This window comes from Buteo buteo, chromosome Z, assembly GCF_964188355.1.
Source record: "Buteo buteo chromosome Z, bButBut1.hap1.1, whole genome shotgun sequence".
NCBI lineage: Eukaryota > Metazoa > Chordata > Aves > Accipitriformes > Accipitridae > Buteo > Buteo buteo.
In genome coordinates, this window is record NC_134204.1 from 81,832,002 (window position 1) to 81,845,998 (window position 13,997).

Here is a 13,997-nt window from a genome sequence, read left to right on the forward strand (position 1 = left end):
CTCATTTAGATATGGAAAAAATGGGAAGCTATAAAACTTTGCGTAATACAAATATTGGTCCTCTGAAATCTTCATAGTCAGCAAGCATAGAGTAGGAAAAAAGAGTTCTCCATTTTTAACTGGTAGAACCAATACTGGGTAGAGAATGTCAGAACTGCCTAAGAGATTACTCAAGACCAAGATATTTTTAATCAGTCCTCTTTTTAATCAGGCCTCTTTGTTTTTTTGGATATCCAGCTTGAGACACCATAAGTGGAGTAAATATTCAGAAAGCCTTGAGCACCCACTCTCTGAAAAACTGGTTGCATTAAGGTATCTGAAGATGAGCACCAAGAATTTCTGCATCCAAAATAAGTTTGCATCGGAAATCCAAATTCCCTCAAATTGGTATTTAGGGAGGACCTACTGCTTTAGGCAGCTCTGAAAATCCTAGGCACCATGCACAGTGCATGTTTTTCTCTGACACTGGCAGATATAGGTAAACATCTTCCACCTAGACCACTGCAGATTTAGTGGAAAGAAGTATTTCAATAGTTATTTTCTGTTAAATCTAAGGAGGATTAACTAAATAATTCAGGGCTAGTGATACTATTTTTCACTGATACCTTAAAAAACAGATGTACTTTTTAGATACAAATAAGATGTAAGGAAGTGTTTTTTTCTCTTCTAATAGCTGGTTTCAGATTTTATTTAATAATCTTGTTCTAAGAATTCATAATTTTAATGATTTTTTTCTAATTTTTGTTTCTTGTGATATGTAAATAGGTAAGAAATATTAAATATTGTAATGTTGTTTCATTAAGACAATAACATTTCAAGGCTAATGTAAAATCAAGCTGCTAAAGTTTACAATTTCTCTGTCCAGCAGTTCATTTATACAACTGCCCTGAGTAGATGCTATATGCTGCTTAGCAAACGGCCTTTAAGAGTTTAAAAATAACTCAGTAAAGCTACTCAAAGGTAATACAACACTTCTCAGGCATCTTTAATTGGAGTTAAGAAGAAAACAGGGCTTTCTTATTAGTTAATTATTCACTCCCTCATCAATGTTTTATACACAAAAAACCCCACAATTGAAATGTTCAGGAGAATTAATTGTGCTTGTTCCTATGCATGGGACCATGAGCTTATTTTTCAGAAAGGCAAGATTTTAAACTGTAAAACTAGTCCTATTTTTTGGACTGTTTTAGCTGCTTTTATTAAACTCTGTGTTGTTCCCATGTGAAACCAGTGAAAACAGTTATTTTCTAACCTACGTTTTTGTGAGGTTTTTTTTGCAAAACCTCACGGATCCCCTTTAACAAAAAGATTATCTTATTTCAAAATTCCTGATATAATCAATTTGCAGTATTTCTCAAACTGCTACAAATATGTAAAATCTGTGCTTTTAAAAGCTTCTGCTTTGAGTAGCCTTACATTCCATAATTGTGCCCTAGCAATCGTCAAGCTCTATTGCATGCCCCATTCATGAAAAGTATATTTTGTTGGGATGATGTAGCTTAAAGAATTTGGCTCTAAAAATTCCTTACCTAGAGCTTCCATTAAATTATATTAATTTAAAATATCTATGGAATGATACTTTTACAAAAATACTAAAACAACAACAACAAAAAAGTTAATGGGTTGGGTTTATGAAAATGACTCTTTACAGTAAGTAAAAAAGGTTTATCACAGTTTTGGTAACTTGCATGAGTTCATATCGAAAAGAAATCTTTCACATGTTCTTAATGAATTTAAAACTTTTGTGCTCTAGGTATTTTCAGTTGTACGCTCTGAAACAGTAGACACCATACAGCTTGTGCTTTTTATCAGGGAAGCCTACAAAGCGAACCGCTGCTTCGTTAGGACTGCAGCGTTTCCTTGGCCTGGAGATTGGGTAGCGGACGCTGCCGTCAGCCAGCCAGCCAGCGTCGCAGCGGTCGTACCCCAGGAGCTTCCAGGCGGCAAATATCTGGCCAACTTTAGCGATCTGAGCTCCATCCCTCAAGCACGCCTGAACAGCTTCGTCGTAGGTCAGCTTGGTTGGGTGAATTAGGTAGTAAAAACGACCTAGTAAGAGAAAGAAGGAAAAAGGGTCATTAGCGACATGATTAAGGTGGTGTAATAATGTAACGGAGGCTTTTGAGAAGAAATGGAGATGTTCCACTGCAGAATGATATCAAACAGTGGTTGATTTGGGACTGTGCAATTTGGACGTTGCACTGTTAAAAAATACCTTAATTTTTTGCATGGTGAATTGATAAATATCAGGAGTAAAAAAAAAAAAAAAAAAGCCAGGTAGAGAAAACAGACTATTTGAACAAAAAAAGTAGTGCTACATTTATTTCTGTTAACTTAGCACAGTATGGCCTCCCCACCCCCACTTGTATTCAGTGGTAACTGAACTGTTGCAATGCATTTTCATCCTCAGAGGCAGAGAAACAAGAAGAAAAAGATCAGGGGAGAGGGATGATGGAAGACACGCTGGGATTCTGAGGAGGCCCCCTGTTCTGCATCTAACTTTATGGTGCCAGATGCATTTACCAACAAGGTGACAATGACAATCTAGTGAAACATCTGAGGAACCCTGTAGATTTCAGGCAAAGCAGATCTCATACAGCTGTAGCTTACTGTCAGAGAAGGAAATCAGTTAAACATCCACAGCAGTTCACTTCTACATTATGGTCCCAGCATTAGCTAGAAACCCTTACAAGTTTTCCTCTCAGAAGCATGGCATAGCAAGATCTGGCCTTTGATACCATTTGGGTGAGGGTGGCTGGAGGTAACACATGCAGGTTTACTATCTGACAAGGCGGTGACCTTGTTTCTGATTAAGTACAAGCACAATTATTTTTTTTTTTTTTTTTTTTTTTTGTAAGAAAGCCGAGATATTGCACAGCTTCTCAGAAGCAGAGTTTGAGCCTGTGGTAGATCAAAACCATGCCTGTCTTAAGTCTTCATTAGCAGTGTCAAAACCACGCGCAGCAGTTCCGCAGCTCTGTTTCTCTTTAGGCATCAAAGGGTATATCCTCACCGTAAGACAGCATTGAACTGATAGTGCTGCTAAGAAAAATGTGCCTCTGTCTCAAGGTAATGAAAACATATGCCAGCAAGTAAAGCTCAAAAAGGAAGTCTCCCCTACTAATCCATAAGCAGCAGTACTACTAACATTAATTTTGTTTATCAAGGCAATATAAATTAATTGTTAGCCTTTAATTCATTATACTTAAGGTAATTTATCATCACTGATTTCACAGTTAACTAACTGTGAGGTAGAAATGGATTGCAGAGGAATAGCATTCATTTGAAAGAATAACAATTTCCAAATAAATTCACAAGCTTTCAATCTGACTGTCCTGTAAGAAGCAAGTTAGATGAAAAACAAAAGAATTTATTCATGTGGGGATCTTCTAATTGCAGAGCACACTCTTTACTTCTTAAATAACAATGTACTTCAGAATAATATCCTTTTTCTTCCTCATAAAAAACAGGCGGACACACAAACAGAATTCTGCTCAGTTTCAAATTACTTGCTTGGTGAAGAAAAAGCAGTGAGCAAGATAAAGAGTTACGTCAGCTCCACATCCTTGAAAAAAACATATGGCTTTTTTCTAAGTGAAGAAATGTCAGGTCAGTTGACAATATAAATATAATTGAATTACCTTTGTGTGAAGGTTGGAAATAGTGTACTGTGACAAGAACATTTAAAAAAAAAAAAGGCATTTACGTTGCAGCTGTGGTGAAGAAACTTTTAAAAAATTTCATTACTGTCAGAGAAAATATCTACAGTACTTCCACAGAAAACTCATGAGAGTAGATAATCTACCCCTTTGTAAAATGCTTGCTTAACTCCATTTCAGCAAGTTGAGAGCATTTACAAAGTGTTGCTAAAGGAATGTTTATCAAGTGGAAACCTGTTTCTACTATGTTATTAAGAGGTTTCTCCAAAGCAAACAGGATTTCAGACTTAGTGGAACAGGGATTTGGACTGATAGTGTGTAAACTTCACCTAGCTTATTAGGCGCTCTTCAAACCATATGTCAATGGAATGTAATTTCCTAGGGCTTTGCAGTAAGGTCAGGCTTTTGACATATGACATCAATAATAAAAATGCCTATACTCTGCCCCTTCCTTAAATGGGAGAACTTTAGTACTAAACCCCACAGGGATGCAAAGTGTATCCAAAATGTCTGATTAAATAAAATTCTGTTAATAAACTCAGTATAGATTTGCTGGGTTTCCCCTGCTAATAGGTTAGAAGGATTCCTAACTCTTCAATCTTAGTATTTATTAATTGATGTGGAAGGAGAGGGAGGCATTAACTGTCTCTCTCTCATTAATATCTGATAGTTGGGTCACTCCTACAGAGGATGAGCTTGCTTGATTTGACTTCTCACATCCAAATCATGGGTCAGAGAGTTTATGAAAACCTCTACCCCACTCTGGTGAGACCCCACCTGCAGTACTGTGTTCACCTCTGGGACCCCCAACATAAGAAGGACATGGACCTGTTGGAGCAGGTCCAGAGGAGGGCCATGAAGATGACCAGAGGGCTGGAGCACCTCTCCTGTGAAGACAGGCTGAGAGAGGTGGGGTTGTTCAGCCTGGAGAAGAGAAGAGAAGGTTCTGGGGAGACCTTATGGCAGCCTTCCAGTACCTAAAGGGAGCCTACAAGAAAGCTGGAGAGGCTTTTTACAAGGGCATGTAGTGATAGGACAAGTGGTAATGGCTTTAAACTGCAAGAGAGTAGATTTAGAAGAGATGTAAGGAAGACGTTCTTCCCTGTAAGGGTGGTGAGACACTGGAACAGGTTGCCCAGAGAGGCTGTGGATGCCCCATCCCTGGAAGTGTTTGAGGCCAGGTTGGATGGGGCTTTGAGCAACCTGGTCCCGTGGAAGGTGTCCCTGCCCACAGCAGGGGGGGTGGAACTAGATGGTCTCTAGGGTCCCTTCCAACACAAACCATTCTGTGATTCTATAACTCTAATCACACCCCATCTATAATAGCTATTTTAAGCTTTTGCATGTAACAGAACAGCTTAAAGAGGAAAACTTGAGCACTTGACCTAAATACTGTACACCCTTGTGACTGTGCAAGTTTGAGGGATGCACCACCCTTGGAGATTTTTCCAAGCTCAGCTCTAAATTGAGAGATGGGCCATCACCTTCAGAGGCACAGAAAAGCAGTACTACCCCATTCACTATTTGCTGCACAAAGTGTTAATGCAATGCCTTTGAAAGAAGGTTCTTGGTGGAGTGCTGAGAGAGGATGCCTCCACATGCAGCCAGCCACCGAGTATCTGTGCACGTGGGCTCAGCCCTAAGACGACTCCCAACAGCTTACTGGTTTGCTGGGGCAGCCACTTGCTTAGTCTCGTGCCTTCAGTGCTGCGCAGAGGCAGCCGAGCAGCAAAATCGTCTTGGTGGGTGGCAGCACACATACAAGAAATGCTGAGTGCAGGACTGCCTTTGCAGCCAGCGATCAATGCCTATGCCAAAAAGCTTATGGCTACAGAAATCAGTTAAGTAGTTTTACTCTGTAAAACTGCTCTAATTTGTGGTTTCATATGGCCATAAAAGGCATTCTCAGCAGCTAGCACGGTATATCTGTAACTTGCACAACATGTAGACCCTATCATCTGTTCAGCAGACTCAGTTCAGTATATCTTATAGCAAAACTAAACGGTTGAGCGAGGCCATTGTTCCTCAAAATTGAAGAACTTGTTAAAAATTTGTGCAAAGTGAGATGCTTTCAATTCCTTTAATCATAAGGTCCTGATAAGTATTTTGATATCTGGTGATCATCTCAGGTGACTGATTTTGAATTGCCCTGATATCAGCAGTGACTCCAGTGACTCCAAATCAACCCCTTCTAAGAAGGGTATGTAATTTTATTTTGGGTGGGTTTGTTTCTCTTTTTGGAACAATAGCTACATGTTCCCAGGGATAAAATATTCTGAAATAGTCAAATTGTGGAAGTGGTTATCTTATCACATGTATTACCGTAACAAACAGGTAGTTCACAGCTGCACTTTTAACATGATCCCTAAAATTTATTATTTGTATTTTTAACTTCATTAACATGAGATTTTTACTTGATTCTGCTAGAGCTGATAACAAATCAGTTATGCACTGTGGTTCTGTGTGCAAAGTGTATAACAAAATGCTCATTAATGAGCAGAAAGTGTAATACAGGCTCTCCTTGTATCTTTTTTGCTTTGAAAATCCTTAATTGTAGAGGAGCAAATAAATATGTTTATGTTTAGCTCACTTTACACTTTTCAGTGCAAAAGACTCCTATGGTTTTTCCTTCAAGAAACTCACTGTTCTCCTTCAGAAGCCCTTTGAAATTAAGCAAATAATAACCACTCAGCTCTACCATTATATATTCTTTGCCCTATGCCTTTTGGGCTCTGTAGGGAAGACCAAAACAAAAGGATTCATCTGCATTTATTCCTCTGACTTAGTGTGTAGAAGCCCAAATTGACCTTCTAGAGGGATTGTATGGAAGAGGAGCATCCCCATTCCTTGGGATAGGGCAGGGAGAGAAACTGGGGTAGTCTGCAGCCCTTGCAAACCTCTCGATCATGACAGGTTGTCCCACATCAAGGGGCAGGAGCCTTTAGCTTTTCTAAAGAGAACATGGACTAAAGTGGATCCTAATGTGAAGGAAAAGTGGCAGAGAAATGGTGGTGAAGGAACTGAGCTGAGCCATCAGACATCAGGAAATTCCAAAACAGAATTCCCAAATTTAAGTTAGAAACTTCCCACTTGTGTATATTAATTGACTATTGCCTTTATCAACACAAGGGATGTAAAAGCAAGTTGGGAAACATGTTGCCATCCAATAGTTATTTCTATGCAGGCAGAGAAATTATGTTATTTTACAATATTTTGATGGATTTAACGGATAGCATTATGCTAATTTTACTCTTTGTATTGTTTTATGAAACACATCACTATGTATTCTTATAAACTGGTAAATTGCTGGTACTACTACATACAAAGTGTATGAAACATTTTCAGCTTTTTGGCTTTACTTGCACAGACACAAAGCCTGAACAGTTCTATGAACCAACAGAAAGATTTGAGTATGAAGCAGTTACACAGGCGGAACAAAATGTTCAAGTATTGCACTTACACTAAGAAAAGACGCTGTAGAGGGTAATTCCTTAAAGTACTAAGATTATTTTATATTGCATTGCAGACAGACTTTGTTAAAACAGTTTCCCTGTGCAGGTAACAGGAATGCATACAGAATTCTTCACTAATGGTATAAACCCCCCTTTTTTTTCCATACTTTTTGGTGTATTCAGCTTACCACAGATGGGTTCCAACAGTTCCAGAGTGAAAACACTGAGCCTGGATTTGAACTCACTGCATTGATGATGACATTTTCATTTTTCACCTTAATGGCTGAAGGTAATTTTGCTGTTCTGTACCTTTCTTCTTCAGGTGAAAAAACAAGCTTTGCATGTATTTTAGAAAAGACTTTTTGCTTTGACTGCTGAACTATTTAAAATTGAGTGCCCCCCCCCCTTTTTTCTATGATCCCTGAGATCATAATGTATTTGGGGGACTTCTTTCCCTAAAAAGAACCCAACTAGCAGAAATTTAAACCTCATCCACCCTCTTTCTTCATAGCAGCTCCCACAGCTGACATTCTTTGAGATCTTTAATTTTTTTTTGAGCATGCCTTATACTCTCCTGATCCTGGGGCCTTTGGCATTTTTTCAGCCCCCTTACATAAAGCTGAAGGCTTCTCTGTTTCATACCATCAGGAGACTCCAGCAGTCACTGCCACTGCTGGAAATGCATGGTGTCCTAACCACTTCTCATTTTCCTTGGCTGTTCCTGAGCTGAGAGAATCAATATTGGGTGTTGCAGAAATAGTTCTTTGCCTGTAGCCAATATCTATGGCAATTGCGACCTGGTGGCAAAATGGGGTATTATAAGCTTTTCCCTTTACAGTGAGAAAGCTAACGTGTGCTGTTAAGCATACATAAGATCTCTGAAGCATTGAGCTGAAAATAGGAAGTTGGCATTTTGGGTTGGTCTCCCATGAATAGAGGAGAATATAGCAGGGATGTGTGAGGATAATGTAATCTGGTGACTTGCTGGTTAAGGAAATGGACGCTGAAAGATGCAGAAGTCTAGATTTTCTGCCGATACCTTGAGAGACTTAGATGACACTGAGTTGCAGGGAACTAGAAGAGATGGTGCTCAGCTCTATATATCATTCTACTGCTGTGTAGTATTCTGTCTTGCAGGTCAGTTTAACAGACGCACCAAGAATGAGATTCATTTTAGTGTCTTGTCTTTGATTTTTCTACTACCTGTATACCTTATCCTCACCTTACCTTATTCCTCTTTCTCTTTCTCTGTCTTGCTGTATCAATGCACAGACAATATTTATCTGTCAATACTTTTTTTTTTTTGTCCAGAAATTATTTTTCTCTTTCTTAAAAGATACTGTCCAGCTGCTAGTGTGGAAAAGGGTGGTCATTAGTGAACATTAGTCACAAACTTTTACACTGCAAGCATCATAAATAGTGCAGTTATCACATTTTCATTCTTTTCCCTTGTTTATTTTATTCCTCAGCACTATTTCTATAATACAGGGTTAAATCTGCATATAAAAGATGAGCTCATATAGGATTTTGCCTTGGATAAATGAAGCAAGAAAAAAATGAGCCAGCATATCATGGAATGATTCAGCATGATAAAAATCAGATAAACTTTTGTTTCAGACTGCATCCAACCTAATTTAATATTGTTGCTTGGAGGATTTGGGTTTTTTTCTGAGATGGTGGAGCAGACTTAGCACTAGACCGTATCTTCTTAGAGAAAGGCTTATGTTTATTTTTGGTGTGCTGTAAGACAAAAATGCTCCATTGTGGATAAGCAATCTGTGCATAAACAAAAAAGGCCATGCTCCTTGGTCTGAGTGGGCTGCAAGCCAAACATGTGCAAAGTTGTGTAGGAATTATCCACAAGTGTGATGCTATAGAGGACTGTAGAGTCCTTTTGCACATGTTTCCTTGCAGTGTTCCTCTCATTCACAGCAATGCTTTTCAGCCACTAGATTAAACCTGAAATGACAGCAAACTAGGATCAAGTCATTTCATACCAAAAGTAACACCTACTAATAGCAAAAAGCTTGCAGATGCTAAAAAAAGGTTCAGAGCAGACCAAGCTCACAGCAAAAGTGAACAGGGTTTTGGTATGTGTACTAAGACTAGGAATCGAAGTTATTAGGCATGAAAGCCAGAAATAGCTTTGCTGATAAGGAAGTATTAGTCATATTAGACCTCATACATGAGCAGGAGCTGCTTGACACAAAAGCATAGATGAAGTGGTAATCAGAATTTTGTTTTGGTGATACATTTAAGTTGTAAAACATCATAATTATAATTGAATTCAACAGGAAAGCTCAATTAATGAATCACAGGTTTCTTCGTCACTTTAACTAAAATAAACTGCGCATACACCAACACTGAAAAAGTACATATAAATTTTAACAGGGTGAAAGCAGAGATATTAGAAACTCCTGCCAATGCAAGTTCTGAGTTGTAAAAACAATCTACGTGAACATGTGGCAAAGACAACTTTACTCTGCACATGTGTCCTTGTAAATTCAACAATAACATTTTCCAAGCCCAACATAAGCTTTGACAAATCAAATATCACTTGCTGCCATCAGAGTTTCTTTCCTAAGCACAGAAACAGTCATTTACAAGGTAGTGGTGAAGACGACTCTTACCATTGAAGTTTGAAGTGAAACAGAAAACGTCATATCGGCTTTTATCTTTATCCCAGAACCCATAATTCCTGACCCCAGGCACTGTGTTCTTCCCTCCACAAGGCTCCCTGGGCTTGGTGATAGGGTACTGCACGGAGCCGTCGCTGAGCCAGCCGGCGTTACACCAGTCCAGCCCTGACCTCCAGGCATCGTAGAGCTGGTCAAAGGAGGCAATAACAGAGTCTTGGTCCAGACACGCTCGCTGAGCCTCATGGAAATTTAGGTTGTAACGACCCAGCCGTGGTGAGTAAGGGAATACAACACCTGAAGGGGTAGAAAGAGGGTGAGTTACAGGACACTGACAAAGCAGAAGAAAGGGAAACAGCATCTACAGTCACCAGAAAGAGAAATAAAATTAACTCCATGATGTGTGTCAAACTGTTGTTTTATTTCTGGGGAAAAACGCGCTGCCAGCACATCAGCCATTAGGTCTGAGAAGGGGATAGGGCTGCCGCCTTACCTAGCCGGCTCCTCTCCCTGTAACCTCATCCCTTTCCCAATGGGAACCATGCCAGATTTGCACGTTGCTCTCATCTGCAGCTTTCCTGTCCCCACTGTGATCTCACCCTCGTGCACTCCCAGAGTGCTTAAAGAGGAGCAGGGCTGGCTGAAATTTTGCAACTACACAACAGAAAATTCCAGTTTATCAGCTGTAAGATCAATTTCTCATTTAAAAAAAAGTAAATTAAACCCCAGCCTAACTCTATTTTTTGTGGGATGGGATTTGGGGATTTTCTGGCAGTCATTTAGAATGAAGAAATTGTAGTACAGATACATATGAACTATCTCATTTTACACGTAGACATTAAAATGAAATGTTTTGATTGACATAACAGAATGCTATGTTCTTTGCATGGACCCTTGCCAAGATTTCCTGAGAGGTTCATGACAGTTGTTTTTTTGTTTGTTTGTTTGCTTCTATTTCACATTATCCTAGGAACAGGAAGGTATTTCACGCCTGGCTTAATAACAACATTTCAAGGCTAAACTGGTAGGAGGCATAATTTTTGTATCCTGAGGTCTTAAAGTAGGAAATCTATTGGGAAATAAAATCAGTGAAGTCGTGTGTGGTTTTAGGGAAACCTTTCTGCTACTTTCCAGCATTTTTTTGTGGTTTGTCACAGCTCAAGGAAGGAGAGCTCCTCACAGAGGGCATCAGGGAGCATGGTTCCTTGAGCAGAAGACAGGTTTCCCCAATTGCAGATGGTGAGCCATGTAGCACACAGCATGCAGCAATGCAAGACAGCCCTAGTAGGAAGCCATGTGAGCCACCTCCTTCCCTTGCTGCCCCTATGGCTGCCAAAAGTGCTGCTGCCTTGACCAAAGGACACATGTTGGAAAGCCACTGCACAAAGAGCACGGACCTGCCAAATGCTTCCTTCCACCCCTGAGGACCGGTCACAGGCCGTCCCAAAGCCCTGTGTGTTGGTCACCACTGGTGATGGAAGAGAGACCTTCTCATAACAGAGGACATCCAAGTGGAGATGGGAGATGTGGGGACACCTCCAGGATTATTTCAGCAGCAACATTTTATCAAAGTCATTGCCCTTATCTGACAGACTCTTCCACAGTACATTTTCCGCTTGTTTTATGAAAAAGATCTGTAGTTACAGATTACATCTTGAAGCATGAAAGATGTTTCAGAAAATGCTGAAGAACCACCTCCCCATGTGGCTCTGATGAAAGAGAAGAGAGAGACTTGGAACAAAAGTTTGGATCAGACCACCCTAATCTTTGGCAGGGTTTAGAAACTTAACCCAGATCTAAATTTTACAGTTGGCTTTAGCCCAGTCTAGTAATAAGGTGAAATAAAACAGCATTGGAGAAGATCCAGCTCAGAATGTTTATTCTCAGACATCTTTGTAGAACTAAGTGCTGTAGGATGCAGAGGGACTGAAGACAAGATAATACAAGATGAGCCAAAACCTTTACACTGGTATAAAAGCCCTTCTTTCTTTTTACTTTCTTCCTGCTGATGAATTCTCCCACCTATACAAATTCCTTGTCTCCGGGGAAGTGTAGCATAGGATAGAGAAATTACATTATGGTCATGCAAGACTGTCACCATGCAGTGAAGCCATTCTTCTTTCATAACATTCAAACACACTTCGCTGTGTATTCCACCACTACCTTAATATGTCTTTTCTTTCCCTTCTCTCCCTCACCCATCTATCATCCAAGAAGTGTTATTTTTGTTAAACAAAATCTTTGTTATTACTAAACCTAAGTGACTTGGTCCAAGAAAATAAAGCCTGCAAATGTAAACTTGGCAGGATAATAATAAACAATATTTTGCTCTCCTTCAGCAATTAACTAGAGAGTCTGCTGAGGTTCTTTCCTTTTGTAAATCTTTTGTTAAAGGGCTTTTCAGTTATTAAGTGTTCTGAACTATAAGGCATGAATGTAATGTAACACAACATGTGCTGTTAACTGTAACTTCATAAACAAGAAGCTGTAGATGTTTCATATTTTTCTGGATCTCTGTTTTTCCTTCCTCCTCCACACCTCTTTTTTAAAAAATTATTTGTTCCCCCTCAGTGCTAATGTATAGAAATATCACTGGCTATGATAAAAATGTAGCAAGTGCCAGGAGTCCAAGCTTTATTACTTTATTAGAAATCAAATACTATTTTTCCAGAATGACACTTCCCCAGACAACTGACTCCTTGTCCAGTACATGTGTCTGATTTGCATATACATGTAAAAAAACACCCTAAAATCATCAGAGGTGGATATTATTTAATCACGTTCTAAACTTACATATTTCTAAAAAATGAGCAACAATTAAATGGAAACTTTTCAATTAGATTTGATTCCTTAAGGTTTCCAGAATCACTTTTTAAAAGGGGTTAAATAGGTATGTAAATTTGTTACAAATCTATTTGAGTTTGACAGTTTGGGACATAATGTTTTAATAATATAAACATGCACAAAACTGTAATATTAGCTTTGGGCTATATTCGGGTAGACTGCATAGAAGCTGATTTTTGTTTGAGTTCATCTGCAGTACAAGCCTGCAACTGATTAGCATCAATTTCACCCTGCAGATGGGGGTGGCCATTGCTGATTTTGTAGAGCTAAATTGACTGGGTATGTATTTAGTGTAACTTTGCATTATCTTGCATCTTTTTTAATATTTTTTCTTCTTCTTCATTTCCCTATCAAATCTAGTTGAAATTTATAGTTGGATCTTACTATTCATCTTCCTTTTGTTACAATTTAGCAGTGCTGAACTTTAGTTAATTGCGAAGCATCTTCTTCAGTCTTGGATCTTATAACCCGTCAAAAGATAATCCATCCCATCTGTTCTTGAATGGACAAAAGCTGTCCTGAGGCTTGTTACTGTTCCCAGACTACAGACTGAATCTAAACTACTGACTCCAACTCTGTGTTTCACCGCTAGACAAAACACCCACTTCCAAACGTTAACAAATTCAGCTTAAAAAATGGAGGAAAACTTCCAGCCTCAGATGGTTAAAAACTGGTTAGTTTGTGGGAAGACTGATCTGGGGAGCCTTAACTTGACCTTCATGATTCGGCTCCCTACCCTAAGGAAGCAGCTGAGCCACTTGTGGAGCCTGAATGGAGAATATTAATTTACAATATCGACTTCACAGTGTGGGTCCTCCCTCAAACATGCCATTCTCTGGAATAGGTCCTGCCCCCGGGGAAGGACCTCCTTTCCTCCAAGCAAGGGAGGAAGAACCTGAGACACACCAATTCAGTGGAGAATAAATCTGTTAGTGAAAGAGGAGGGCCAGGTGAAGCTTGCTGTATGCACCTATGACAACGCAATAACAGTCCAGAAAAATGACTGTTGTAATGGAAATTAGGATTTCTACCAAATAAGATCCAGATGTATAACATATCCTCCCCACATGCACACCTGTATTTCCATGAATGCCTTACATTTAATTCTGTAAATGTACAATTCTGTTTCAGTTACTGTCGTTTTTAGGGAATGCAAAAGAGATTATATCTGTGTGTCCTCTGTAAGCTGTTTGTATTTCAGAGTCTTATATGCAGGTAATCCCTAAAATTCAGTGCAAGTGCTCTGCAATTACTCAGTCACTACAGACATATTGTCAGTGCAAGGAGCTGTAATGATTACCCCAGACAACAAGGTGAGGAAATAGCCTTAGAAAGCTCAACTCCTGTAACAATTTATGGGTGACTATTAAGCCAGCACCATACACAATTAGCAGTTTTAAGGGTAT

At 39.3% G+C, this 13,997-nt stretch overlaps 1 protein-coding gene across 1 annotated transcript in view; it reads right to left on the minus strand.

The window, feature by feature from the left end:
• Positions 1–1,759: 1,759 nt before the first annotated feature.
• HAPLN1 (hyaluronan and proteoglycan link protein 1) overlaps positions 1,760–13,997 on the minus strand; it is a 64,679-nt gene continuing 52,441 nt past the window's right edge. Inside the window, exons 5-6 of the mRNA XM_075020052.1 lie at positions 9,742–10,044; positions 1,760–2,049 (exon numbers count right to left, since the gene is read on the minus strand). Coding sequence (XP_074876153.1) covers positions 1,760–2,049; positions 9,742–10,044 — 593 coding nt within the window. The remainder of the gene's footprint in view (positions 2,050–9,741; positions 10,045–13,997) is intronic.